Source organism: Cheilinus undulatus, linkage group 10 (assembly GCF_018320785.1).
Source record: "Cheilinus undulatus linkage group 10, ASM1832078v1, whole genome shotgun sequence".
Lineage (NCBI taxonomy): Eukaryota > Metazoa > Chordata > Actinopteri > Labriformes > Labridae > Cheilinus > Cheilinus undulatus.
Genome location: NC_054874.1, coordinates 2577664 through 2603536, shown reverse-complemented (window position 1 = coordinate 2603536; position 25873 = coordinate 2577664). Strand labels below are relative to the sequence as shown.

The 25873-nt window shown below is 39.8% G+C and overlaps 1 protein-coding gene across 5 annotated transcripts in view; it reads right to left on the bottom strand.

Moving 5' to 3' along the window:
- LOC121516250 (phospholipid-transporting ATPase IA) overlaps positions 1-25873 on the bottom strand; it is a 215726-nt gene that overhangs the window by 39399 nt on the left and 150454 nt on the right. For all 5 annotated transcript variants that reach the window (XM_041797431.1, XM_041797433.1, XM_041797432.1 and 2 more), the window contains 3 exons: positions 22376-22486; positions 8953-9027; positions 7286-7408 (listed from right to left, as the gene is read on the bottom strand). In XM_041797431.1, the coding sequence (XP_041653365.1) occupies positions 7286-7408; positions 8953-9027; positions 22376-22486 (309 nt within the window). The remainder of the gene's footprint in view (positions 1-7285; positions 7409-8952; positions 9028-22375; positions 22487-25873) is intronic.

The following is a 25873-nucleotide window of genomic DNA, read 5'->3' as shown; positions in this document are numbered from 1 at the left end:
ATTGCAGTAAACTTCAATGCGGTAGACAGCACTTAATCCCAGCAGGTTAGTTTTGTCCCAAATCCCACATTGTAGTTTTAAACTTAAAGAAAGTGACAACAGTTTAAGTGTCCCAGAATGCACATGTGCTCTGGGATCCAAGGATGAGCATGCGCTATGGTGTCACTTTCAGCACAAATGCGGTATTGCCTTTTTCAGTGCATTTCTCCCTCATTAGAGAAAAAAGTAATAAACAAAAACAAAAAGTCTGTTCTCTGTTCAATAAATATGCCATATGAGGTGCCATTATTGAACAGAGTCCTTCACTGAAAACTAGAAGTAGTACTGAGAAGGAGGCTGGGTTGTGGGTGGTGCTGATCTGACCTGAATGGAAATTCTGAGTAGGGGCTTCTATGCAAGGTGATTTTGGGTGATTGAACTCACAACCTGGCAGCCACCATAATAAGATATATCCTGTTAAACCTCAATAGATATGTACAGTGTTTAACAAATTCATTAGACCACCTGTCATATTTGTCTCAGAGACCATCCAGCATCATGAAGTGCTTTAATGCAGACTCTTTCATTTTCACTGAGCTCTCCACGTTTTACCATTTTGAACAGGAATGAGAAATTTGAAACTGAATTCACCTTTTTATACCCAAATTTGAGCCGGCTCACTGGGCTTCTCTGAGAAGTCAGAAATGAATCAAGCATAACATTCAACCTTTAAAAATCATTCTTCTGTTCAGGAATCCAAGTAAATAACTGTAATTTGACATATTAATCAAGAAACATTAATGTGCTTTACTATTTTTTCAGTTTTTTGTAAATCAGTAAATTTGAAAATTCACAGAAAACAATAACAATTATATTTTAGCAATAAAAACATCATTTGGGTTAAAGAGCTTCTACATATTGGTGTATTAACCATTGCAGAAACATAAAAAATGATTTTGGTAATTATCAATGCTGTTAATTTAGGGCAGCTGTGGCTTAAACCTTACTTTGGGTGGTGGTCTAATAAATTTGTTAAGCACTGTATATAACATAGGAATAGTCACTTTCTAAATGAATACAGATTAGGGCTGTCAAAATATTAAAATTCCTTATCCCGATTAATCTCAGAATTTCCTAAGTTTATCATAATTAGTCACACCCTGTTTATCCCTTTTTAAAATTCCACAATTTTGCACTTTTAACTGTTTCTGGTACATTTTGGATTTTCTGCTGTCTTACATTAAATGTAATTGACTTCCTGTTTGAAAACAGACCTGCTCTAAGGTAAATCAGAGATTATGACATGAACTTAACCATGGACAAAGGAACTTGTTATGGATTAAAAAGGGAAATAAAGAAACAGTAAAAAGGTAAATGTTTGAAATCACAAGGTTCTGATGTCTTCTGACTACTAAAGTAAAATGAGACATTAAGGAGCAGTGGTGAACTGGGAAATGCTGATGTGGCTTTAGCAAAGTATGTTAAGGGACTACAAATCATGTGATTAATCACGATTGAAAAAATTAGTGCCTTAATTGTGGACCTTAATTGATTGTAATTAATCTTGACAGCCCTAATAAAGATATTTCAGTGCAGAAATTTTACATATTGTGTCTTCAAGTGTCATTCAGAATCAGGAATTGCTGAGGGCGCATGCAGGTGTCAGTGGTCACATGACTATGAGGGAGGGGAGTGAATGTAGTGACAGCTCTTTACATCGCATCTGAAGCAAAAAAACCACAGATTTTACCCGGATTTCAAGAACACCACTGTTAGGAATAAGCATTATAGAGTACCTCTCCCTTTCCTTTCTTTTCTTTGTAAATTGTTTTGGACTGGTCTTCATGTGGGAAATAAACATTAAGCTGTGTTGGAATGTCCAACCGTCTTGAATGCACCAGGACAGCAGTGCGAAGCTGCGACTGTGTCACCTTTAAATGACGTCACAAGACTTAGGTAGTGGGGAACGCTGCCACTGAGAGGAGAAGATGCCAACTCGGACTCTACAGCTAATATGAATGAAACTAGTCATTGTTTTTTTAGTTAAATCCCAACCGAACAAAAACTGAACTGATAGAAATGTTGGGCTTGCCGAACCACACAACGCTTGCAGGACGAACTAGGCCAGAGGCCCTGATGTGAAGGTGAGCCTTCCCAGCTTGTGTTTGCGACACTGAAAACCAATTTTCTTTCACCTTTACCTATAATACACTAGATGTTAGGGCTTTAGTTTCTGGCATTATCTATTTACCACTCAAACCAATATTCTAAGCAGGAATATTGATTACGGGTTTTGTTTTTGTTTTTTTAGGTATTTTTCATAAAAAAATGGCTCGCGACCCATTTTTGGATCCTGACACTGAGTTTGTCTGTTCTGGACTATGAGCTTTAATAAAACACCTTGGCCTCCATGACACGACCTCTTCACCTTCTCAATCGACTAAACAGTCCTAACGCGCCCCCCCCACCTGGGACTACGTCACCCTCCCACTGGGTACACAAAACCCAACACACTGAGGGAAGAGTGGCCAAAGGACACTCCACCTTGGACAAAGTTATGTTAAAATCACATTTGTTCCCAATTAAGGCTGAGCAATTAATCCAAATTTAGAAATCACACAAAGTGCAATATTTCTTTTACCTGAGTTGTTTGTTAAAATATTAGTGCAATACTTTATTTTTGCAGCAAAGATGTTATATTTACACACTATGCAAACATTCAGGTGTCAAGCAGGTGCAAAAATCCTTATTGTTCCATATCTAATGTGCCAAAGTTATCGCAAATAGGTATTTTTTTTTCTAAATCCTTTAGCGCTAATTCCAATTAGCCTCCCACTGACAGGCTCAGCCCTCTCTCCAAACTCTGCAGGGGTTCAAACAAACTCAAAGCCCCCTCCTCAATAATGAAAGCTAATGAAATCAATAAATGTTCATAATCATTTGTCACAGTGGGATCCTCCCTTTCACCCCTCCAGTCACCCTGCCCTCTTTCTTCTCCTCGTCTCCAGCGAGTTACTAAGGATCTCTGTCGGATGAATGGCCTGTCTGTCCTGTAAAGATTCTGCCCTTTGTGGAACATCTAATTGCCAAGAAAAAGCATGAATGCAAGTAATTAATAAGGAGCCAAATATTTCCAGGGCTACTCAGTCTTTCCTGTTTCTCGGTCAGAAAGAGCCATGATTATAAGAGGAGGAAAGGTGCCACCTGAAAGGTGTTAAACCGCTGTAAAAACTGATTGCACATAAAGGGGAGCATGGTTTGTTCGAGTGACTCAAGCATCAGGAACATGTGATTAAACGTGAACAGGCGACACAGCAAAAGCCACGCCTCGAGCCTCTAACACCCTCGGTCACTCCCTCCTCTCACCTCAACACAAACAGCTTTAATTCACAAAGACAGTATCTGATGTGTACAAAAGAGCCAGGCGAGCAAAAAGACAGGCTTCGAGGGGCCAAATTCCTGCTGGATTTTCTCGCCTCGCCTCGGGCCAGCTGCAAGGAAAATATCTCGGGAAAAGAGTGGACAAGCCAGCAAAAACAACCTGCTGACCTGGCCGAGTCATCATTTATGAGGCCTGGAAAATACGGCCCAAACAAGATTGAGGTTCATTTACTCCTAACTATCAGACACATAGTTCCTCCACGCTTTTCTGGCAGGAAAACTTTAATGGATGCTGCAAAAGGAAAAGTCAATGAGGAAAAGTCTACTCTGCAGCAGAACTAAACTAACACTTGGGAAGAATAACTCAGCAGTTTAAAGGACGAATAAATCTCTAACCAATAGTGGAACTACTGGACTAAAGAATCTGTGAACTTCTTTATAAACAGTCAGGACACGGTACTGACTTTTTAACAGCTTGTAAGTTTTGCACCTAAAATGCTTCTATTAATCCTTTTTTTTATTATGAATGTAAATCACTGAATAATGAGTAACAATCACATTAGACTTTCATTCATCAACTCAAGAGCTCCTTTTTTCACTATGAGCTTTTAAACAACATGTAAAACAAAGTAGCTAGTTTTATGTAGCCAACAGGAAGCTTGGACCTGCTGCTTAAAAATTGCAAAACTTTCCAAAAAGTTTACTCACGTAAAATAAAAATGACTAATTTTAAAAACTACTCCAAAAAGTACAAAACAGGCTGCTTTCCTGCTGTCATAAACACTTAGTCATGTCTGCTACTGAAGCTCATACAGAGTTAACGTTATTTCAGACAGTTTCATAACCAAAGACTTTATCGAGGATTTGGAGGAGTTGACTTTGTTTGTTTAAACAGGTTAGCTGTCTGACTATCAGTCTTGTGCTTCAGTCTGAAAAGCAGAAAGCTGTCAGCGTCATCCTGCACTACCAAAACCAGAGGGGTGATCTTACATGCAGTGTGGTCTAAACTCAATCCGACAGCCTCGCTCTGAGAACAAACATCTCCCCCGCTTAAACAAATTGCATAATTTTCCGCAACAAACGCTGTCAAACAATGACAGCACACTCTCTCTATGCCCTCTGTCACCCTGTGTCTTTTTACTGCATACCCCCGACCCATCTGACCTTCCCTGCCCCTGCCCGCCATGGCCAATCCGTCTTTAATCCACCTCCATGCAGCGCTAACCAGGTCACCACGCCTGTGAGGAGGGTCCAAGACTCTGTCTCAGTGTGGAGAAAGAGTGAGACGTCTTTATTACTGGGGAGGGGGGAGCGAACCGATGAGCCCCTGGAACCAGACAGCGCAGGTCATGCCAGGCCAAACCATGCTGCGACTGGAGCCGGACTGGCTGCAGCTGCCAGGTCACTGTGACCGGAGACATGTCAGATCCAAAGAAAAGGATGACAGGAGCATCTGTGTCATTAATGTGATGATAATTAGTTATAAAAGCAAGAACATCTGACCTTTTCATCCGTCAGTATACCCCATACTACTGTCCTTGTCCCGATTCAGGGATCAATTTACTGACTGAAGGAGGACCAAACCCTGCTACAGCAGGCGGTGATACGCCCCATTTCAACTGGTTTCTAAAGACCTTCTCCCAGTTGATCACACTAACAAGTAAGCAAGCAGCTGGGTCGTACATCGAATCGTGAGAAAATGGACAAATGTAGGGATGCACTATATCAATGGTATGATACTGGTATTGACAGATACTGCCTGACTGCCTACATGTGCTCTGTAGGCAGAGCACATGTGCATTCTGGGACCGCTTCCAGCGCCAACACAGAAGTGTCTGTTTAAGTGTATTTCTCCCTCATTATGGCAAATTTTTATTTATTTAGTATTGAGAAAGAGGCTGCAGAGGTGGGCGGCACTGAGCGGTGCTGGTCTTAACCTGCTGGGATTGCTGAGTGTGTGTGTGTGTGTGTGTGTGTGTGTGTGTGTGGGGGGGGGGGGGGGGTCCATGTTACAGAATATATGCAGGGCCCCAGGCCGGATTCGAACCCGGGCTGCCCGCGTACATGGGGAGCGCCTTTAACCACTAGGCCACCTCCTCCCTGTAAGAACTTTTTTAAACCCTTTTGATGCATTTTAAGACGAACCAAATCTTAATTTCTAACAGGTTGACAGTGACACAAAAACATGACAAAAATAGAGAAAAGCTGGTAGAATTTTTACTGTAGTATGCAGATTTAGCTTTCCTCGAGCATTTTGAGATAAGGCAATGAAAAAAAAAATGATACCATGAGGTAGCTGAATGAAAGCTCTTATTTTTACAAGGCCTGAATGATTTAGGAAAAATATCTAAGTGCAATTTTTTCCCAATATTGCAGTTGTGATTTGACAAAAGCATAAGGCTATTCTATACTATAACCAACATAATATCCAATTAAACGGGCTAAACAAAAATACTGAATTGTGATTTTGACTCAAATTGGAAATGAACTGTTGTATTAAAATGAGTGATAATTCTTTTTTATGTCATTCTCATATTTAATAACAGAAACATACAAAAATGAAGACAGTAGGAATTTTTTTTGTAGCTTATTTCTACTGGCACTTGCATTATTGCATAACATCTCTGCTGCAAAAAAACGTTTTAAACTGGTATTTTGACACAAATTTCAGGTTAAAGAAATATAGCACCTTCTGCGATTTGGAAATTGCAGCGGGCCATATTGGGATTTAATCTAATTTGCGATTAAATGCTCAGCCCTAATTTTTACTAAAGTGACCTTTAAGTAGTTGTACTACAACCTAAAAGTACATATTTCCGAGGTTTGCCCAAGGTCATAACAGCTGTGGTTGAACAGCCTACACAGGTCTAAAGGAAAAATTAAGGTATAATAAGTAATTTCAGGATACATCTAATCTTTAATTCTGATTGAAGAGCATTGATGTGTCAATGGTCACTTTGTTGTTGCAGCTGATCAGCAACAACTAAGTAACTGAATATATGATAAAATCTGAATATGAAAACAAATGCAGAAAAACTAGCCTACAACCTCTTGAAATGACTAGGCTATAAAATAAAATAACAAAAAACATGATTTAAGTCCTTATAGTCCTGTATTTAAGCTTGTTTAATACTTTTAAAAGCATTAATTCAGGCTGAATGTATTTACCCAGTTTTGATACTTTATATCAGTGTTTCCCAACCATTTTTCCTTGGAGCCCCTCCTACATGTACCTAAGAAAAGCAGAGCCCCCCAGGGCCCAGGAGGGAAGAAAAAGTGACACACTGCTGTCAGAAATCTACATAGATTTTGTGTCACTGATAAAACCCTAAAAATGCCTATGCATGCTTTTCTCATCAAAAGACCTTTGTATAAACTACTGAATAACTGCTTTATTGCGGTTTAAGTCAATATTTGCAAATCTAATTTTGGCAACCTTAGAGCAGACAAAGCCTTGCGCCCCTCCTAAGATCTTTGGCGCCCTCCCTGTGGGGTCCCAGACCCAGGTTGGGAACCAGTGACCCAGCAGACACCCTGTTACAGAGGTGAGTTTAGGTAATTGAACTGGCAGACACTGGGGAGCAGATGCTGTGGGGGTAAAGGCCTGGGTTCAAGTCCAGCCAGGGGCTCCTTTCCTGCATGTCTCTCCCCCACTCTCTCATCCCTTTTTCCAACCTCGATCCTATACCCTCCTCTATATATAAAGGCATAAAATGCCCAAAAAATATATCTAAAAAATCCCTGTTTTTTGAAAACCTCAGGAAATATCTAAGATACAATAAAACCTCAATTAAAAATATACAGAACGTAGGAATGGTCACTTTTTAAATTAATATAGATTATTTCAGTGCAGAAATTCTACATATTCTATCTTCAAGGTTCTGAATTTAGTAAATAAAGAGCATTAAATGAAGATGAATATTACCTTGGTGTTAAAGCCCATGGCATTCTGGGAGGTTTTGTAGAGTTCAGGATATTTCAGCATGTTTTCTTTCCTGCAGGAGCGCTCAAAAATTCCCAGAGTGAGTGGAGGCAGAGCAGTGAAGATCTGCAGAGAGAGTCAAAAATCATGCAGATATCTCAAATCCAAACCAGTGTAGAATATGAAGAACTGAGTCAGTGAACTGAACACATATACATTTCTGATCTGGTTGAAATGGTGATTATCATGTAGAAAAATAATTTCAAAAGGACCTAAAGGTAGCTTTTAAAAGACCTTGTCATTTACCATTTACAAAGAGATAAATCTGCACTGAACATTCACGTTTCAGCAAACTCTTCACATTTAAAAAAAATATTTATAAAAGCAAAGCCACAGTCTGTGTGTAAATCTTTAGCAATTTCATGCCCAGTGCAGCTGAATCTAATCTCTGAATGTGTCAAACATATGGTTAGTGCCTGTCTTCATTCTTGCCACTGCCTCCACATGCTGCATTCATACAAGCATTTGCGTCATTCTGCTCTGCACTCACCCCTCATTACTTCACATCATTAAAGAGCAGTGAACTTTAAACCCATCTGGGTTTCTTATTTTGATTTGTCATGCTCTAAGCCTCTTCATATACAAACTCCTTCTCCAATGACCATCTGTGATGCTCTTGACTAAGAATCAGGTATTTAATCCTGGCTAAAGTGTAATTTCTCAGCCATGTTGTAATGTTGTTCTGTATAGCAGCTGCTGAGAGAGGAGTGATGGTATTGTATGGCTGGGGGGCTCAGTGGGTCAGTTGGTGCGAGTTCCCTGCAGACCCATCTGGAGTGGGAGTCAGTGTGCAGGACCAGTGGGCCACAGGACATGCTCCGCTGGGCTCCTTTCTTATTCAGAGCCAGGCCGGGGAAGATCTCCATTGAGGGGAGGATTCAGTCCACTGCCTCCGACAGACTCCCACTGGGCCGGTGGAATTCCTCCAGTTTTTGGATGAACTGAAAGAATGGACCCGCTCCTAGCCCCGCTTCTAAGGCAGCGGTTTGTTATTAAACGCATGCAAAAGGCAGGGCTGGGGAAATGTTCTTCTCACTTGACAGTCTCTCTCTCATAAATTACTTCCACTAGAGGCCAATCAGGATTGTGGGAAAAGTTCACCTCACACTTCTCTGGTTTATTTTTGTTTATTTAATTGAGTTAATTTCATAAACAGTTTAGGGTTACAGCTTGAATCCTTTTGGGCGTAAAGACGTCTTTTAGATTAGACTTGCAGATGCACATTTTTTACATCTACTTAATTCATGACAGATATGAAATATGAGTTCATTAGGAGTGGTCCCATTATAGAGCCCTGTGGGACGCCCTACATCAGCGGTCTGCTGCGCTGTTGCTCCACTCTTCCTATTCTTCTTAGATCATTCAAACCTAACTGCCCCTGCTAAGTATACTCTTTGGGGCAAGCAAAGTTGTTGTTCTTTCGTATTCAGAGCATAGTTTAGGGCACAGAGGGAATATGGACTTGACTACGGGCCATAAATAATGAAGAAAGTTCTCAAGATGTTGATGACTTTCTTATGGAATAAGGAGATTACTTTAGGGGTGCACATCCGTTCAGCTTCAGAGAGCAATGGGAGAAAGGAGTCAGTTGGGTTTTTTTAAATACTCACCACATTGTACAAGCCGATGCACCAGCGTTCAAACAGGATCTGCCCTGAGAAGCCATTGACGAATGCAAACCAGATCTAAGGGAGACAAGATCACAAAAAGAAGAGGTGTGAGCAGCAAAAATGGGCAGAAAGCATCGAGTTTCATGTAAATTACAACTTTAGCATGTCATGATCATGAAAACAAGATCTAAACAGCACCTACACCCCTCTCTTCATTTTTGGGATGCATGATTTTAGCTGATGACCAAATTTACAAACAATTTAGTCAATAATAATATGATGCTGATACATAAATGTAGAAGACCAGAAACTTCAGTCCTCAAAACAAAATATAAAATTTAAGGGAATGAGGATGAATAAAGAAGACTTCTGAATTATGCAAATCATTTGCTGCACGATTGTGGCTGCTCCTCAAGGCAGCATAACAGAATTATGGTAATATTGGAAATTCAAGCACAAATTAAAATGCTTTGCAATTATGCACAGACTGTCTTTAAAAATGACAAGTTTTCGGTAAAGTACAAACCAAGATGTCAAAAACGTTTTCATGTCCCATTACTGTCATTTTAATCAGTAAGGCACTTCTTCATAAATCTGATACTGAAATTAGATGATGAGGACTCTAAATCTCTGTTTCCCTCTCAGAGCATGTTTCCCATTAGAGGTGGTGAGGGTGAGTGGTTACCATTATCAGATCTGAGAGTGTCTACAGACTGACCGTACATTTTTCTGTCACACTACATTCTTCAATGTCTTATAACAACAGAAACAACCCAAAGAGCTGTGGGTCCTCTTTGTTTACCTTTAAAAACATAAAAGAGCTGCTGCTTATACATCTTTAAGTCACTGAGGGGCGGATCCATCTTCCAAAGAGGTTCCTTTGAGATTAAATCAAGAGAAGTCTGTTTCCTAAGACAAAATACCTTTAAACTAGTGTTGGAAGTTTGCTGTCCAGTGATCAAAATGTCGTTAGTCTAACTCAACCAAGTCTTAACTCAGGAAGAGCCAGATTAGACCAGTGGGAAAGCCTAGCCCTTCAAATGCCACCTCCATGATGGAAAATTGTCGACTGGTTTCATCACAGGATTAGCTAGAAACATACATCAGGCCTGACTGTTACACTCCTTGATCCGTGTGAAGACAAGCGGGTGACAGACGAGGTTAGTTATAGGGGCAGAGTCGGAGCGTCGAGACCCTGGATGATGGGAACTTTGATATATTGTTTCAGGAGAGGGAGACAGAGGTAATGTAAACCATATGCTGGGTGGAGATGAGGATTATCACTGTATCTTGATTAGTCATGCTTATCTGGACAAAACAATTCTTCTAAGATCAGGACCAGAGCCACGTGTTAAACAGAACGAGAGTACATAGGTTAATACATTTATTTAATGTGTTGTAATCACAAATTACAATACTGTCAAGGATAATCATGACCAGCCTTTATTACCATATTGTGCAGCACTAGGCTAAATTGGCTTTGAATTATTTCAGCATACAATAAAGAAATACTGGCACATCTGAATTCATTAACCATGACTCCTTCATATGTCTGCGTAAAAAGAAAAGCAGAAAAAATAACCTACAGCCTTGTTTGACGAATTTATTCATTATATTATAATTGTTTATATTATCATTATCATAATAACAATAATAATAATAATTATTATTATTATTATTAATCTTTAAATTATTTATTTATAAATAAATGTAAATGCCAAAAATTTAGGACATTTTAGTCTTGCATGTCAGACTTTTTAAAAGCCTTAATTTTCCCTAAAATGAACAACAACTTTAAATACTTTACAATAATCTGAAAAAAGTCGAACCACGTTTTTTTCCCCAATATTGCGATTTGTTACGCAACTATTTCTAGGTTCCTCATCTTATATATTTTTCACTAAATGCAAGCAATAAATTTCTATATTATAACCTTCACAATATTATACAGAATATGAAAAAGTATTTGCCCCTTTCTGATCCCTGAGCTTTTTGCATATTTATCACACTTAAATGTTTCAGATCATCAAACCATTTTTTTATGTTTCACAAAGACAACCCAAGTAAATAGAAAATGCTGTGTCTGAGTGATTATTTAAATTTTTTTTAAGGGGGGAAAAAATCCAAAGCTCTCTGGCCCTGTGTGAAAAAGTAATTGCCCCCCTTGTTGAATCATGAGTTAACTGTGATTAACCATACAGCTGAGTTCAGTTTCACTGGCCACGCCCAGGCCTGATTACCACCAGATTTGTTGAATCCCTTAAATAGAAGCTGTCAGACAAAGTGAGGTAGGCTACAAGATCTCAAAAAGAAACGAATCATGCCACCATCCAAAGAAATTCAAGAACTAATGAGAACCATGGTCAGAGCCGTTATCCACAAATGGAGAAAATTGGGAACAGTGGTGAACCCTCCCAGGAATGGTCGGCCAACCAGAATTACTCCTAGAGTGCAACGACCACTCAACCAGGAGGTCACAAAAGAACCCAAAGCCACATCCAAAGAACTGCAGGCCTCACTGGCCTCAGTTGAGGTCAGAGTTCATGACTCAACCATAAGAAAGACACTGGGCAATAACAGCGTCATGGGAGAGTTCCAAGGCCAAAACCACTGCTGACCAAAAAGCACACAAAGAAACATCTTGATGATTCCCAAGACTTTTGGAGAAATGTTCTGTGGACTGACGAGACAAAAGTTGAACTTTCTGAAAGGTGTGCGGCCCGTTACACCTGAAGTAAAAACAACACAGCATTTGTTAAAAAGAACATCATGCCAACAGTCAAATATGGTGGTAAACAATTCTGCTGTCTACCAGAAAATCCTGAAGGCCAACATCCAGCCATCAGTTCATGACCTCAAGCTCAAGCGCTCTTGGGTTATGCAGCAGAAAAACGACCCGAAACATAACAATAAGTCCACCTCTGAATGGCATAAAATCAACAAATGAAGGTTTTGGAGCTGTCCAGAAAAAGTCCAGACTTAAATCCAGCTGAGATGCTGCGGTGTGACCTTAAACGGGCAGTTCATGCTGGAAAACCCTCCAATATGGCTGAGTTAAAACAATTCTGTGAAAAAGAGTGGGACAAAATTCCTCCACAGCGATGAGAAAGACTCTTGATTTCAGTTATTGCTGCCAAGGGTGGCACAACCAGTTATTTGGTTCAGGGAGCAATTACTTTTTCACACAGGGCCAGATAGGTTTGGATTTTTATTTCCCTTTATAATAAAATCATCATTTAGAAACTGCATTTTCTATTTACTTAGGTTGTTTTTGTGAGATATCAAAACTGGTTTGATGATCCAAAACAATTAAGTGTGATAAATATGCAAAAAAAAAAAAAAAAAAAAAATCAGGAATCAGAGAGGGGGCAAAAACTTTTTAATATCACTGTAGAGATGTAAATGCTACAAATTTAAGACGTCTCAGTCTCGCATGTCAGACTATTTACAAGCCTTACTTTTCCCTAAAATGATTTATCAACTTTAAACACATTTTAAGACCCTGTAGACATCCTGAATATGAAAACTCCTCCACTGACAGTCCTCAGGGTGTTATAGTTTGGCACACTGACGTCCAGACGTGTCTCTTGCTTGCGCCAAATCTGCCGAGGGAACATCAGGGGTGCTGTGTTTTGGCCATGGCCAACCAAGCATTTCCTCGCTTCATTTAACTTCATTATGAAGGCATGAACTGCTACAAATTCTCTGATTGGGACAAAGACTATTTAAGGGCCCCACCCGCTGCTGCCACTTTCTACACGACCAATACCAATGTGCCACTGGACGCTCCCATTTAGTTGTGTAAGCGTATGCATGAAAACAAATGTCTGTCAACCCCCCCATTCAGCGCCAATTCTTTCCCCTGCTTGAGTTTGGGGGTCTGGTTGCCTATAGACGAAAGCGATGTAGATGTGTGTGCCCCTAACCTCCCCTTTCTGCCACAGCAACCACATCTCAGCGTCCCAACCATCAGGTCCACTCTACCATGATGGTTTTGTTCGACCCAGATCAGCTCTGCAACCATGAGATTCTGGAGGTGCACAGTTCATCTCTTGGCAGAGTACGAATAAGAAGCTCTGGCTCGATGGAAATACATTCAGATGTGGTTGCTATGGGTTATGTGCAGATGAAGCCCAAGCCATGAGGCAGGTTCAACCATTAACGTGGCTCAAGCAGTGGTAACGAGAGGCTAGCGAGTAGGTCAAACTGCTGAATTAATTACAGCTCGGCCCAATGAGAGCCTCTGCTCTGATATATTGTTGTGCTAAGTTAAAAAAGGCTCCTATTCATAGCATGTGGTAACTGCTTCTGTGTGAGTGTTTTGGCCTGGTCCTCGGGGTCCCAATAGATTCTCCCTCTTTCTCCCTCTCCCGTCTCTTGAGGGACAGATGCATTGATTTGCTCATTAGGGGAAGTACCAGGCAGGATTTTTCTCCCCCTTTTCTTCTCGTCATTGAGTGCCACTCAGCGGAGGGGTGTGGCTGGCCTCTCTCCCCGACTGCACATCGTGAAAGACAGTAATGGAGGGAAGCGGGAGCTGAGAAAAGGGGGATTGGGGAGCGGCTATCTAAGCGAAAAAAAAATCACTGATTCTGAGGCAGATCTGCAGGCCTTGTCTAAAAGTAGCTATGGATTGAAGGGGAGGAGGGAGCATGACATTTGTCCCCAACAATGTGAGTCTTGATACTCTTAAGCTTTGTATTGCAGAATTTCTGGTGGAATTCATACGCAAAGCAAGCTGATAAATATGCTGGAAATATGTGGCGCTACAAACACAGGCTGCCTTACAAAGCCAGGCTCGTTCTTTGTGGTTTTATTCAGTGCGCAGTCGTCGGCAGGCTTTGCTCTGCAGCTCAGAGCTGTCTCTAAACTCCACCGAGCTGCCCCTGAATGAGCTTTCATGTAATTGCCTCATAAATGCCACTTGTCCATCAGCCCCCTCTGTTGCACCCTGGCAATGTGTCAATCAAACATGAGTGGCCAGCTGGATCGGCCGTTTCAATCAAGTTGCTATGGCTTCCTTTGGGAAGGCCTCTTAGCTTGAATGCGGCTGGATTCAGTCCTTTTCACCCCCATTCTTTAGTAAACAGTGTAATTTGTTTCAAAGCAGTGGTTATGAATTTGGCTCAAAATTAGTGAGTAACTTTGAGGCTTTGTTTAAAGAGCATTTGATTTATAAAAAACACTTTTTTCATGGGTGATAAAGCTGTTCTTGTACTGATGAGGAGGAGGAATGCCAGCCATAATCAGCAGGATGAGGAGGGCCAAAAGAAAACACTGTGAAGCTGTTCCAGCTGTCACTCAGTCATCCGCCAGAGTGACAAGCTCACTTTCTGACTCACAATTAACCCACGGTGAGTCACAGCAAATCCTGAATGATCACACGACTGTTCCAAAGTTCCTTTTTCATTCACTTTTTCCACAATAGCTGCAGAATCCTTCACCCTCCTACTCCGTCCCTTAAAAGAACCATAGGTCCAATGGAAAGACGAGAAAGAGGCTTAAACACAGTCTCTCACAGACCTGGTATTCAGATTTTAACATGCACTGTACCAGACAATGGTGCCCCGAACAAAAAAAGCTAAAACTCCCATCATTATCATTGATTCTCTTCTTGCAAGGCTGCATGGGAGTCGACAAGAAAAACACGCAAGCACAAAAGTAAACCTATTAGGCCGCTTTCACCCACACACCCCGGGGTTGCTGGTGTGTTGGATGTCACGCTCTTAGAAAAACAGGGACATTTAAAATATCAAGGCAGCCAAACAATGAAGAAATGTCCCATTCTCTACTCAAATCCCCCGAAGGAGCGCTGCACAGGAGGGAGGAGGTGGAGTGACGCTTTCAGGGAGCAACAAAAGGTGTGCTAGAAAGAAGCTCGCCCTGCAGACAGAGTTATACATGTTTTGTAATAGAAAGAAAGATTCTTTTAAAAAGATTCTGGTTTGTATCAAAGAGGAGCTGTAGCTGGACATAGAAAATGGATTTACAATGTTGGGAGGAATTTTGGAATCAGAAGGGCAAAGAGTAAAACTTCAGTAAAGGTTGAAATGTTTAAAAAAACAAGGAGAAAACATGAAGGAGGCACAGAAGAAAGCGCCTAAGTGTAATGCTTCTCCTGCTGTTTTCAGTAGTTCCACTTACTTTTCCAGCCTTTTGTTGCCCTGTCCCTACTTTTTGAGATCTGTTACTGCCATAAAATTAAAAACAAGCTAATGTTTTTCATGAAATGCTAAAATGTCTAATTTTTAACCCATAACACAGGTGCCACATGTCCTGTAAATGACCTCAAATAGCTTTTTTCTTGACATAAAACTAATAAAAACTCTGACTGACACACTGAACATTCTGATGTGGTCATGTGACAGGGGTGGGATTTCTGGGGCCAAGACAAAAGAGGGGCCATGGAGGTCAGCAAAATCATGGTGCACTGTAAGGCTGATCTGTGATGAGTTAATTTTATATTTAAAATAGTTATATTTAAATATATAAAGGGGTTCAAAGCGGCAAAAAAGCTGCAGAAATGGCCAGATATTGTAAACAGAGATAAACAGTGACACAAATAAGTGAAAAGTGGAAAAAATGAAAAAGGTGTAGAAAAAATGTGGCAGAACTTGGGGAAACAGAATGAAAAAAGGGTTCAAAAGAGGCAACAACAGAATTTAAAAGACAAAAATTGGGGAAACAATGTGAAGAAAAAGTGGTTAAAAAGTGACAAAAATGAGGGGAAATGGATCAAAATGGAAAAAAATGTGGCAAAAATGTGTTTAAATAGCCAGCTAAATTTGTAAAAGCAGGGCAAAAGGTGATAAAAAAATGAGTTAAAAGTGGAAAAAATGGCTTTAAGTAGAATGCAGTTGCTGAAAATTTTAAAAATAGGCAAAAATGGGAGGGAAAAGGTAAAAAACTGTTAAAAAGTGGCCAAAAAGTTACAAAAATGGCTAGATGAAGTAGAACAATGGGGTTTAAAAGTAGAAAAATGGGATTAGAGTGGGATTAAGTGTCATAGATGAATGGAAACAGTGGTGAAAAGGGCTAAAAAACCCAAATTCTACTGATCCAGCACACATGCATTGATGTCATCAGTAAATCATGCCTGTGGAAGGTGCATTCACTGGGTTTTTTGCTGAAAAAAAAAAAGAAAAAAAGAAAAATGAGGATTGTTGTTATACTGTATCTATTTGATCTGGATCCATTTTAAATAGATACAAATGAAAAGATAAAACTGTGACTGGAAAGTAAGTGCACTTTCCAATAATAGACAGTAATAAAAAAAAAATCAACCATAAAATCCCAACATGACATGTAACACTTCCCACCCTTGACATTAGAGATAGGTGTGTTTTTTAGTCAAAAAATGTGTTTATGGTCTACTGAGTCTGTGTTATGCCCTCCATATTTTTGCTATGAGGAGAAATGGGTTAATGTCAGACATGTTGTTTATGTTCTATTGTAAATGAAACATGGGTTTATTAGATTTGACAATCATTGCATCCTTTTTATACATTTTACACAGCGCCCCATTTTTTTTGGAATTTGGGTTGTACCTCTGGAACCATGCTGCTGAGTTCTACAGTCACATTACAGAATGTGCATGTTATGATGCAGCGCCTGTGTTGTTTGAAGAGAAACAAAACCGTTAATTTTCTTATTTTTGTGATTAAGTACAGTTTATTAAAGTCTATCTAAAATCACCATCAGCAGTCAGATTCAGAGTCTGTTTGTTTCCTACATGTACGCTCAGGCTACAGGTGATACCATGCAAAGCCAATCCTAAATGAGTGGATTCCTGGTATGTGCAGTGCCTGGTCCTGGTTCTCGCTAATGTAAGTTGTGTTAACAGCATGGATGAGCTGAATGTTTACAGTAGTGTAGGAGAATCTCAGCAGCTTCTGTTTAATCATAAATTACACACGAGTTTGGCCAGGTCAGCTAAATGTAACTTTGAATGGTGTTAGAAATGGTTGATGAAATTTAACCTTTAAGACAGTGGTTCTCAAAGTGGGCCGTGGGCTGTGGGCCCCCCCACCCCAGGGGGGCGCAGCAAGGCCAGGCTAGGGAGCACCAGCTGATGACTTCAGCCCTCTAGAGGAGGAGAAGTTTATAGAAGCTACCTCAGATTCAACAACATTATTGCAGTTTAAGTTAAAGACATTGTCAGCATTTTGGATTGGAGTGGAACAGGAGAAGCAGTAGCTAGGTACGAGAGCCTCTGCCACACTTTTCCTTTCAACATCCTACCTGTGTGAGGTTGCAAAGAGCTGATGCATCTACAATACAAAATCAAAGCTGGAGACTGAAAATCAGCTGAGGGTGAAGTCTCACAGCTGCAGCCAGGAAAATATTTTCACCCATCAAAGAGGGGCCCAGTAGAGAAAGTTTGGGAACCACTGCCTTAAAGAATCTTAGGGGAATTTTGTACCATTCATTTTTGTTTCATTTTCAAGCCATTATGGCTTTGTTGAATGAGTATAGCTCAATTTGCTAAAGGATATTCATTTTCAATAATTTTTAGAATCGTTGTCTCAGTTCCTTAAATTAGCCCAAAATGGCGGATTTACACGAAAACCGACACATTTGTTCACAAGGACCAAAAATGTCCAACTGAAATGCCATTTTGATCCCACATTAATTTATACATAAACTAATGCCTTCCTGTATGTTAAGATTTAATTTTGGACTACTAGCTTTCAGTTTTAAATTTTTATTTTTGTCCACTGGATGGCGCTATATTTCTTTTCAAAGCTGCAAAATTTCACACTATTACTGTTGTCTGTAACGGTGCCTTGCTACTGAAGAGATAAGTGTGTGTCACTACTGATGTGGGATAACGGTGTGTGTGTAAAAAACAGTCTGTTCAGTTAAAAACAGTGGAGTTGTGTAAACCTACTGGCCTTTACAGAGTTAAAAACCCTGAAAAATAATTAACGTTTTATACATATAATTAAGGCTGAAGGAGTTTAAAAAGATTTACTCATTTAAAGTGGAAAAAAATTCATGTTATTTTTACAGCAGTTTTTCAGAGGCAGACATTTTTTGTCCTTAGGGGTAAATGTGTTAGGATATTATAGGAACTTCTAAGGGCTAACTAACACTCTAATAGATCTGTTTTTTAAATTAAATTTAAATAAATATAAGGAATGCACCTGTTTTCTCTCTTCTTTTCCTCTGCATGTCTGCCTGTCAGAGAGCGGGATACCCAGATCCAAAAATGACTTACAGACCCAAACATGTACATAACAGCACTACATTTATCTCTTTAATTGACTTCTGTCTTCAAAAAAGAATCACCAAATATATCTTTCAGAATTAAAAAAATATTGCAGTGTCAGTTTTCTCCACTACCCTTCAGGCCTCAGTAAAACTGCATGTTTTTGCAGACAGACAATTTAATTTGCTGCTTTTTTTTTCTAAATCTGTACCTGTAAAGATTTTCTAACAAAGCTTGAGCAGCAGAATGATCGACCACTCTCAGTACTGTAAACTGCAGTCATAGCCTGGAAGGAGACAGGTGACCTCTTAACTTAAAGGTCATGATGAGCCAGAAGCAGACATGAAGGAATGTCAAAGGTAGGCCACTGATTCGCCACGGTGCAGAACATAAACTGAGGATCAGAGGTCGAGTGTGGTAGAAAGAGGATGAACAAAAGAGAGTTTTAAAGTGCTCATATTTCTCTGACAGGTTATGTGGTGATGATATTTTAAAACATGTGGCTGCTCCTTTATAGAAAACACTCAATCCGGCTCTTTTTTCACAGAGCTAAAGCAGAAGTAGAGGGTAAATCATCTGCTGTCTTCTGGCCTATAAACATTCACAAATCATTTGTTTTTCTTTTGTATTTTTTTATTTTCATGTCTTTCAAACATCCTAATTAATAACATCTAAGGCTATTTTTAAATTAAAATAATTTACCAAGTTTTATTTCACGTTAATTTGTTTATTTGGACATTTTTTTAAGAATGTTTTTAAGATATTAGGTTAAATAAAAATCAAAATCAAGCAAAGAAGAAGAAGAAAAGAAAAAGTATAAAAGAAAAATGTTGGCATTTATAGAGGGTTTTAACTCTTCTTTTATCCAATTTCTTTTCTTTCCCTCCTCTCCCTTCAACATTTTCTGTTTTTAAGTTGTGTAGGATGAAGATAAGAACGTATCTAGTGCTACTCCTCTTGTCTAAAAAAACTGAACTTAAGTAAATCAAGGCCTAGACATTTAAAACATCACTAAAGGAATACGGATGAGCACAAAAGCGTTCAGAACTTTCCACATAAATCCCTATCAGTGGAGTCACAGTATTTAAAAAATGTACTGCCATTACACTCATGTTATGAGCGGGTTTTGTTTTAAAAGGGGCATTTTTAAAAAGTAAGTACCGTAGGATATGGAAACAGATGTCTGTTTCAAAAATGTAGCAATAAAATAGAAGAAAAGAAGGCAACCATCGTTAGGGTTTTTGTTTTTATGTAGCAGGGTCTTGCATGTGCAAAAGAAATTTGAGCGTAAACCCGCCTGTCCTGTTGGGAGGCTGGAGCTTATACCAGCTGTCATTGGTGAGAGGCGGGGTACACCCTGGACTGGTCGCAAGTCAATCACAGGTCTGACATATAGAGACAGACAACTAGGCACTCTCACACTCACACCTACAGGCAATTTAGAGTCACCGATTAACCTAACGAGCATGTCTCTGGTGGTGGGAGGAAGCCAGAATACCCGGAGAGAACCCAAGCATGCAGAGAACTTGCAAACTCTGCACAGAAAGGGAATGGGAAGCAAATCAGGAACCTTCTAGCTGTGAGGGAACAGTGCTAACCCGCTTAACAAACTAAGTGTGTCTAGTTGTTAGCTAACTGCTACATCCACGGCAGTAGCCGTCTCAGTCCAACTCCTCTCCTTGTCGGATTGACTGTGGTATATTTTACAGGACTAGTATAAACACTAGTGTTGTTGCCACAAATCAACAAAATGTTCCTCTTTTTCTGATTTCTATCGAATTTTAAAACGCCTGCAGTTTATTATCATTGCCATGGCTGTGTTTGTTGTGCTTCCTCTTTCCATTACTTGCTTCCTGATTGGCTATTGCTCCGTTCCATGTACCAATCCTGCTCATCTCCCCTTACAACAGGATTTCTGATCATAAGTATTGAAAATGTTAAATATTGACAATATGGATTGTAAGCTGCTCTAATCATTTTACGAGCAGATCGATGAAGTTCAAATCCGTCCAATACAAGCTTACGATCTTACGATAATTGGGTCTTTGCTTGTGGGACACAATTCGGCCCGATTGTCTAATAGAGTGTACCTCAGTTAAGAGACATAAAGAAGCAAAAAGGATTTTTAAAGTCCTCTCAGTTTCTCAGTGTCTTTCACTCTGATTTTATAACTTTGACTGAATATCCTGCAGTTTTTCTTAAGCATAGGCCCTTTTCAATAGTGTATATCATTAAAGCATTAAAAATGGTGCTTTAATTTTAAACAAGCAGCTCTGAAAGTATGATTCAAGTACTTGGACAAGCATGAAGCACAATACAGAAGAGTGTCTCTATTATAAATTCCTGATATGTTCTGTAGGAAAAAGATCAAATTAAAATCCTCAGCAGAGATTTTAGAGCTCCATGTCTTTTCTAGTGACCTAGGTTCATGCTGATGTCAGAGAGGGCCACGGCCAGTAGATCAAAACTTTTGAGCGCCTCTGATGATAAACTTGCTGCTGATAGGAAGCACTTAACCTGTCTGGTCATTCTTGGTTCCAGCTCTGAACCTGTAATCAGTACTGGGTCTGGTATCCGTCACATGCCGTCAAACCTACCGCACGCCGGTGGAGTGGAGTAGAATCAGCTTGAACCTTCCTGAGCATCAAGCTTTTAGAAACACGGAGGGTGGAGAGATATGTAAAACACTCGAGGCAATTTCCATCCAAAACAAATCAGCAACGCAGGAAAAACCCAATAATCACAGCACTGAGCAAAAATCAGATGTTTTGATTTACTGCCTTTGCTTTATCTTGGCAAAGTCTGCTCAGAGATGTCAGGATTCCAGGGTTTTAACGCTGAATGAGGATCAAATATTGGCCAATCATGAGATTGAAACTGTAAGAAGATAAATATGTTTCTTTAAATTAAGAGGATTTTATATTGGCGTTATACTCAAAGATGTTTAAGCTAAATATGCTATAGTTTTCCATTATAATTCTTAAAAACGGCTGTTGATCAACAACTTGTAAAGAAAATATTAAAACATTCCCTTGAATAACTGTAAGGAATGAGCAATTCCAGTCTAAATACGGGTTGAAAGTCACTGAGAACTATTCAAAGATTCTTTTTAGAGATGTTGCTGCCATCAAACTCAAACTAGGCTAATATTCCATGAAAAGGTAAGATGTCTCAGTGTCAACCTCTGCATTGTAAAGCAACTTTGCAAGTTACCATGACAACCGAAGAACCATCCTGGACACATTTCAGAATAAAACAACCTATTAAAATTATTGGTTGCCTCACCACAGAAACAAACTGATAGGGCTTTTACTTTGAAAAGCCCGGTGATAGATCTGACTGCAGAAATCTGAAATAGAGGAGCAACTTGTTGATTTGTGCCAACAATATGAGTGTTTATACGAGTCCTGTAAAATACACCACAGTCAAACCAACAAGGAGAGGAGCTGAACTGAGACGTCTACTGCAGTGGATGTAGAGGGTAGCTAACAGCTAGCTACACTTAGCTTGTTAAGCAGGGTTGCACTGTTGACTCACAGCTAGAAGGTTCCTGGTTCGCCTCTCAGCCAATCTGTGCAGCGTTTGCATGTTCTCCCTGTGCATGCGTGGGTTCTCTCCGGGTACTTCGGCTTCCTCCAACCACCAAAGACATGCTCGTTAGGATAATTGGTGACTTTAAATTGACCATAGGTGTGAGTGTGTCTGGTTGTTTGTTCTTTATGTCAGCCCTGTGATTGACTTGCGACCAATCCAGGGTGTACCCACCTCTTGCCCAGTGACAGCTGGGATAGGCTCCAGTCCCATCGCAGGATAAGTGGTATAGAAAATGGATGGATGGATATACTAAAAAAGTTACTATCATTATAATCTGACCTTTGCTGACTTTGTTAAAAGGGTAAATCAGGTTGACAGGTACATAAAGATTATCCTGTAGCGTGCCTAGATTTAATGCACTATATTCTATTCTTCAAACTTTGCCGTATAAGCTAGTTGTACCTCTCTGATTGGTGTCACTGAGCGTGCCTGCTGGTTGTGAATACTCTGGTGAGGCATGTCACAGTTCAGACTCAAAGCTGCACAAACTGGCAGGTAATGTGAAGGCCCAGTCAACAGAAATACAAACATGGAAAATCTAACATGGAATCTTTTCCTCCTCCTAATCAAGCCGTGTTGACATACTTCAGAGCTATGCTTTCAGGCTTGAATGCTTACCTCGATGATGTAGAGGACGATGTTCTTGTAGAAGCAGTACAGGATACACTTGGCCACACGGTTGTAGTTCCAGGCTCCGTGGACCAGTAGCAGATTCTTCAAGTATTTGAACTGTGTGGGAGAGAATGGTGATGAATGAGCAGAGAAAGACCGTGTAAAGTAAACCGACTAATGGTTCCTGATAATCAGACATCAGTGAAGCTTGCAGCAGTGCGATGGAGAACTGATGAGCTCTCGCTAACACAGCGTTACTCAACTCTGCTCAACCAAAGAGCCAAATTGTTGAAAAATAGTAATGAAAAGTGGCAAAAATGGGTTAAAGTGGCAATAAACACAAGTTAAAGGGGGCAAAATGGTCAAAAAGTGACAAAAATGGGAAGAAAATGTGGCAAAGAGGTAGAAAGTGGCAAATCTGGGTTAGAAGTGACAAAACCAAGAGTTACAGGTGGCAAAAATGGTCAAAAAGTGGCAAAAACATGACAAAAAATGAGTGAAAAGTGACTAAAATGGGCGTAAGGCAGAAAAAGGTGGCAAAAGAATGGGGAAAAAGTTGTGTTTAATGGAAAAAGGAAGCTTAAATGGGTGACAATTGGTAAAAACAGCAAAAAGCAGGATAAAAGAGTCAAAAACCAGCAGAAAAGGGGCAAAAACTAGATAATAGTGGCAAAAATGGGCACAAAGCAGTAAAAATTGATTAAAAGTGGCAAAAAAAATGCAAATAAGGGCAATGGAAAGATGTAGACAAAAAATAAAGGTTGACAATTAAAGCCTACTGTAACAGTGTGGGAAACAAACTGATGCATGTGACTTGCAAGGGATAATTTCTGAGGTCAAAGTTTCCCTTTTTTAAGGTTTTCTGGGGGAATAATATTTCAAATTAAGGCATAAAAGAGCCACAAATCATCACAAAAGAGCCACACGGTGAGTATCACTGATCTAAAGACTAAGACTAAAATCAGTATAGCTGCCAAAACCAGAACCAGCTTTATTGCCAACACAAGGCATTTGATTCTGGTTAGTTTTACTCTCATCGTACAGGAATTAAGCATTAGATGCAGAAATAAATAAACTGAAAAAGTATAACTAATAAGATCTAAATATTACAAGGTCTTAAAGGTATCATTTTTAGTGTTTACACGTCTGTGTGCATCTATAGTATGGTTGCAAGATGTGTAAAGTGTTAAGATGCTGACTAGATACGATCAGAGAATAAAAACATCCAAGGATGTGGGCAGACTTACATGATGCAGATAAGATAATTTAAGATAGCTGATTAGTGCAATGTGCACAGGATGTGCAAAATAAACACTGTTTTGTAGTCAGGATAACTACGACGATGGTTTTTGGAACCTAGTTTGATGGGTTAAACTGCAGATTACGGTGTAATGATGCCCTTTGTATGTAGCAAAGCTGTAATCCATGCCCATTTCTTCTCTCAAACTTGGATCATTCCCGCAATCATCAATCCTGCCATTGTCTTCTCAAGTGTAATTTGTGTCAGCGATAGCTTGGCGTATTGTCCTCAGTAACAGTAGATAATATGTCTGCTGGGCCTTTAGCTTATACAGTGAAGTAGTTACACCTGTTGAACAGGCCTCCATTGACACCATAACTATACAGAAACAGATCCTAGCTAAATGCTACATAAATCCCTCCTCATGTCCCTGTAACCAGGCTGCACGAAACTCTGCATTGATATCCAATACACACCAGCAACAAAAGCCTGAGCGTTCCCGCGTCACAGCTCTGTTTCCAAACTCACGCCGCTCTCTCCATCATGTTTCTATTACTGCCACGGGGCCTGGGTGTATGGGAAAGCAATTCTTGATTAAAACACAGTACACCCTCTGTTGCTTCGGTATGCAATTACCATTTAAAAGAGCCGGCTTTGCCTTAAGTGCCCCCTTCAATCGGCATGACATGTAGGAGCGTATGTCCTTCAAAGACAGGTGGCCTCTTACAATCCATTACAGCTCTGTCCCAGCATCAAATTAAATTACACCTCCGGACCGGGACGGGTGTTTTCCATACATCGGTGTAACGCTACATTTACTGTAATTTGTAGTCCTCCCTGAAATCAATCCTGGGAAGTTGTGTAACTTGTTTTTGTATCCTTGAACATGATTTATTTTAATGTTGTGGAGTATCAGGTGAGCTTTTGCTGCTGCAGGAAGCTGGCTTTTTAGACGTAATACTTGAAAGCTCAGTTATCTGTTAAAGCAAGTGGAGAGGCTTTTTGACTGAGGCCCCTCTGCTCTCCGTCTGTCATCAGCTCTGGTCTTCATGAACACATGTTTGATCTGAGGGTCAGACGACACCGCGTTGTCATTTCACCAAAGAAGCCTTAAAATAAACAGAAATATGTCTCATTCTGCTGCTTTAACTCCCTCCTCTGCTGTCTGAGACACTTAAAGGAGCGTTTTAGATGATAAAGGGGCTTAATGTGGGTCGGTGCTTTGTTTTTATCATTCACTTACAGCTCAGATGAAACGCCTCAAAAGTTCTGCTCCACTATAATCACACTTAGCAGCCAGAAATAGCACATAGATCTAAGTTCAACCTAAATAGTGGTGTAATTATAAAGCCATTAAACTGCTACACTCAGCCTCTAGAGATGAACACCCCCACATGAAGACGTCCATATTTCACTTCATCATACAGTCTTTGTCCTGACATTTCTGGAATGTGTCAACGTGTGGCTGTTTTATGTCTTAATCTGAAAAATTACCCCCCCCCCCCATTTTTTTTTGCCCCTTATTTTCCATTTTTTTTGCCTCTTTTAATCCATTTTTACTGCTTTAAGCCCCCTTATGCTATTTCTTTTTGCAACTTTTTGCCCATTTTTGCCACCATTATCCAGTTTTTTCCCCTTTCCCCTGGTTTTTGACTCTTTTATCCTGATTTTTGCTATTTTTGCCACTTTTCATCCATTTAAGATGCCTTTTGCCAGTAAAAGCTTCTTTGTTCCCAATTTTTTGCCACTCTTTGCTGCTTTTTGCTCATTTTAGTCACTTTTCACTCATTTTTTTGTCGTGTTTTTTCCACCTGTAACAGTTTTTTTGTCACTTCTCACACAAATTTGCCAATTTCTGCCCTTTTATGCCACATTTTCTCCCCATTTTTGTCACTTTTCACCAAATTTTGACATTTTATGCCTACTCTTAACCCTTTTTGCTGCTTTTTTGACCATTTTGCCCCCTTAAACTTATTTTTACTGCCATTTTAACTTATTTTTACCACTTTTCATTTCTTAGATTGTGGCTCTTGCAAAGGTATTTTTCAACAATTTTGCAAATTATAGTTATTTATTTGCATTCCTGAACAGAAAAATTAGTTTCAGTGGTTGAATGTTACGCTTGATTCATTTCTGACTTCTCAGAGAAGCCCAGTGAGCCAGCTCAAATTTGGATAAATTCAGTTTGAAGTTCCTCATTCCTGTTCAAAATGGTAAAACATAGAGAGCTCAGTGAAAATGAAAGAGTCCGCATTAAAGCACTT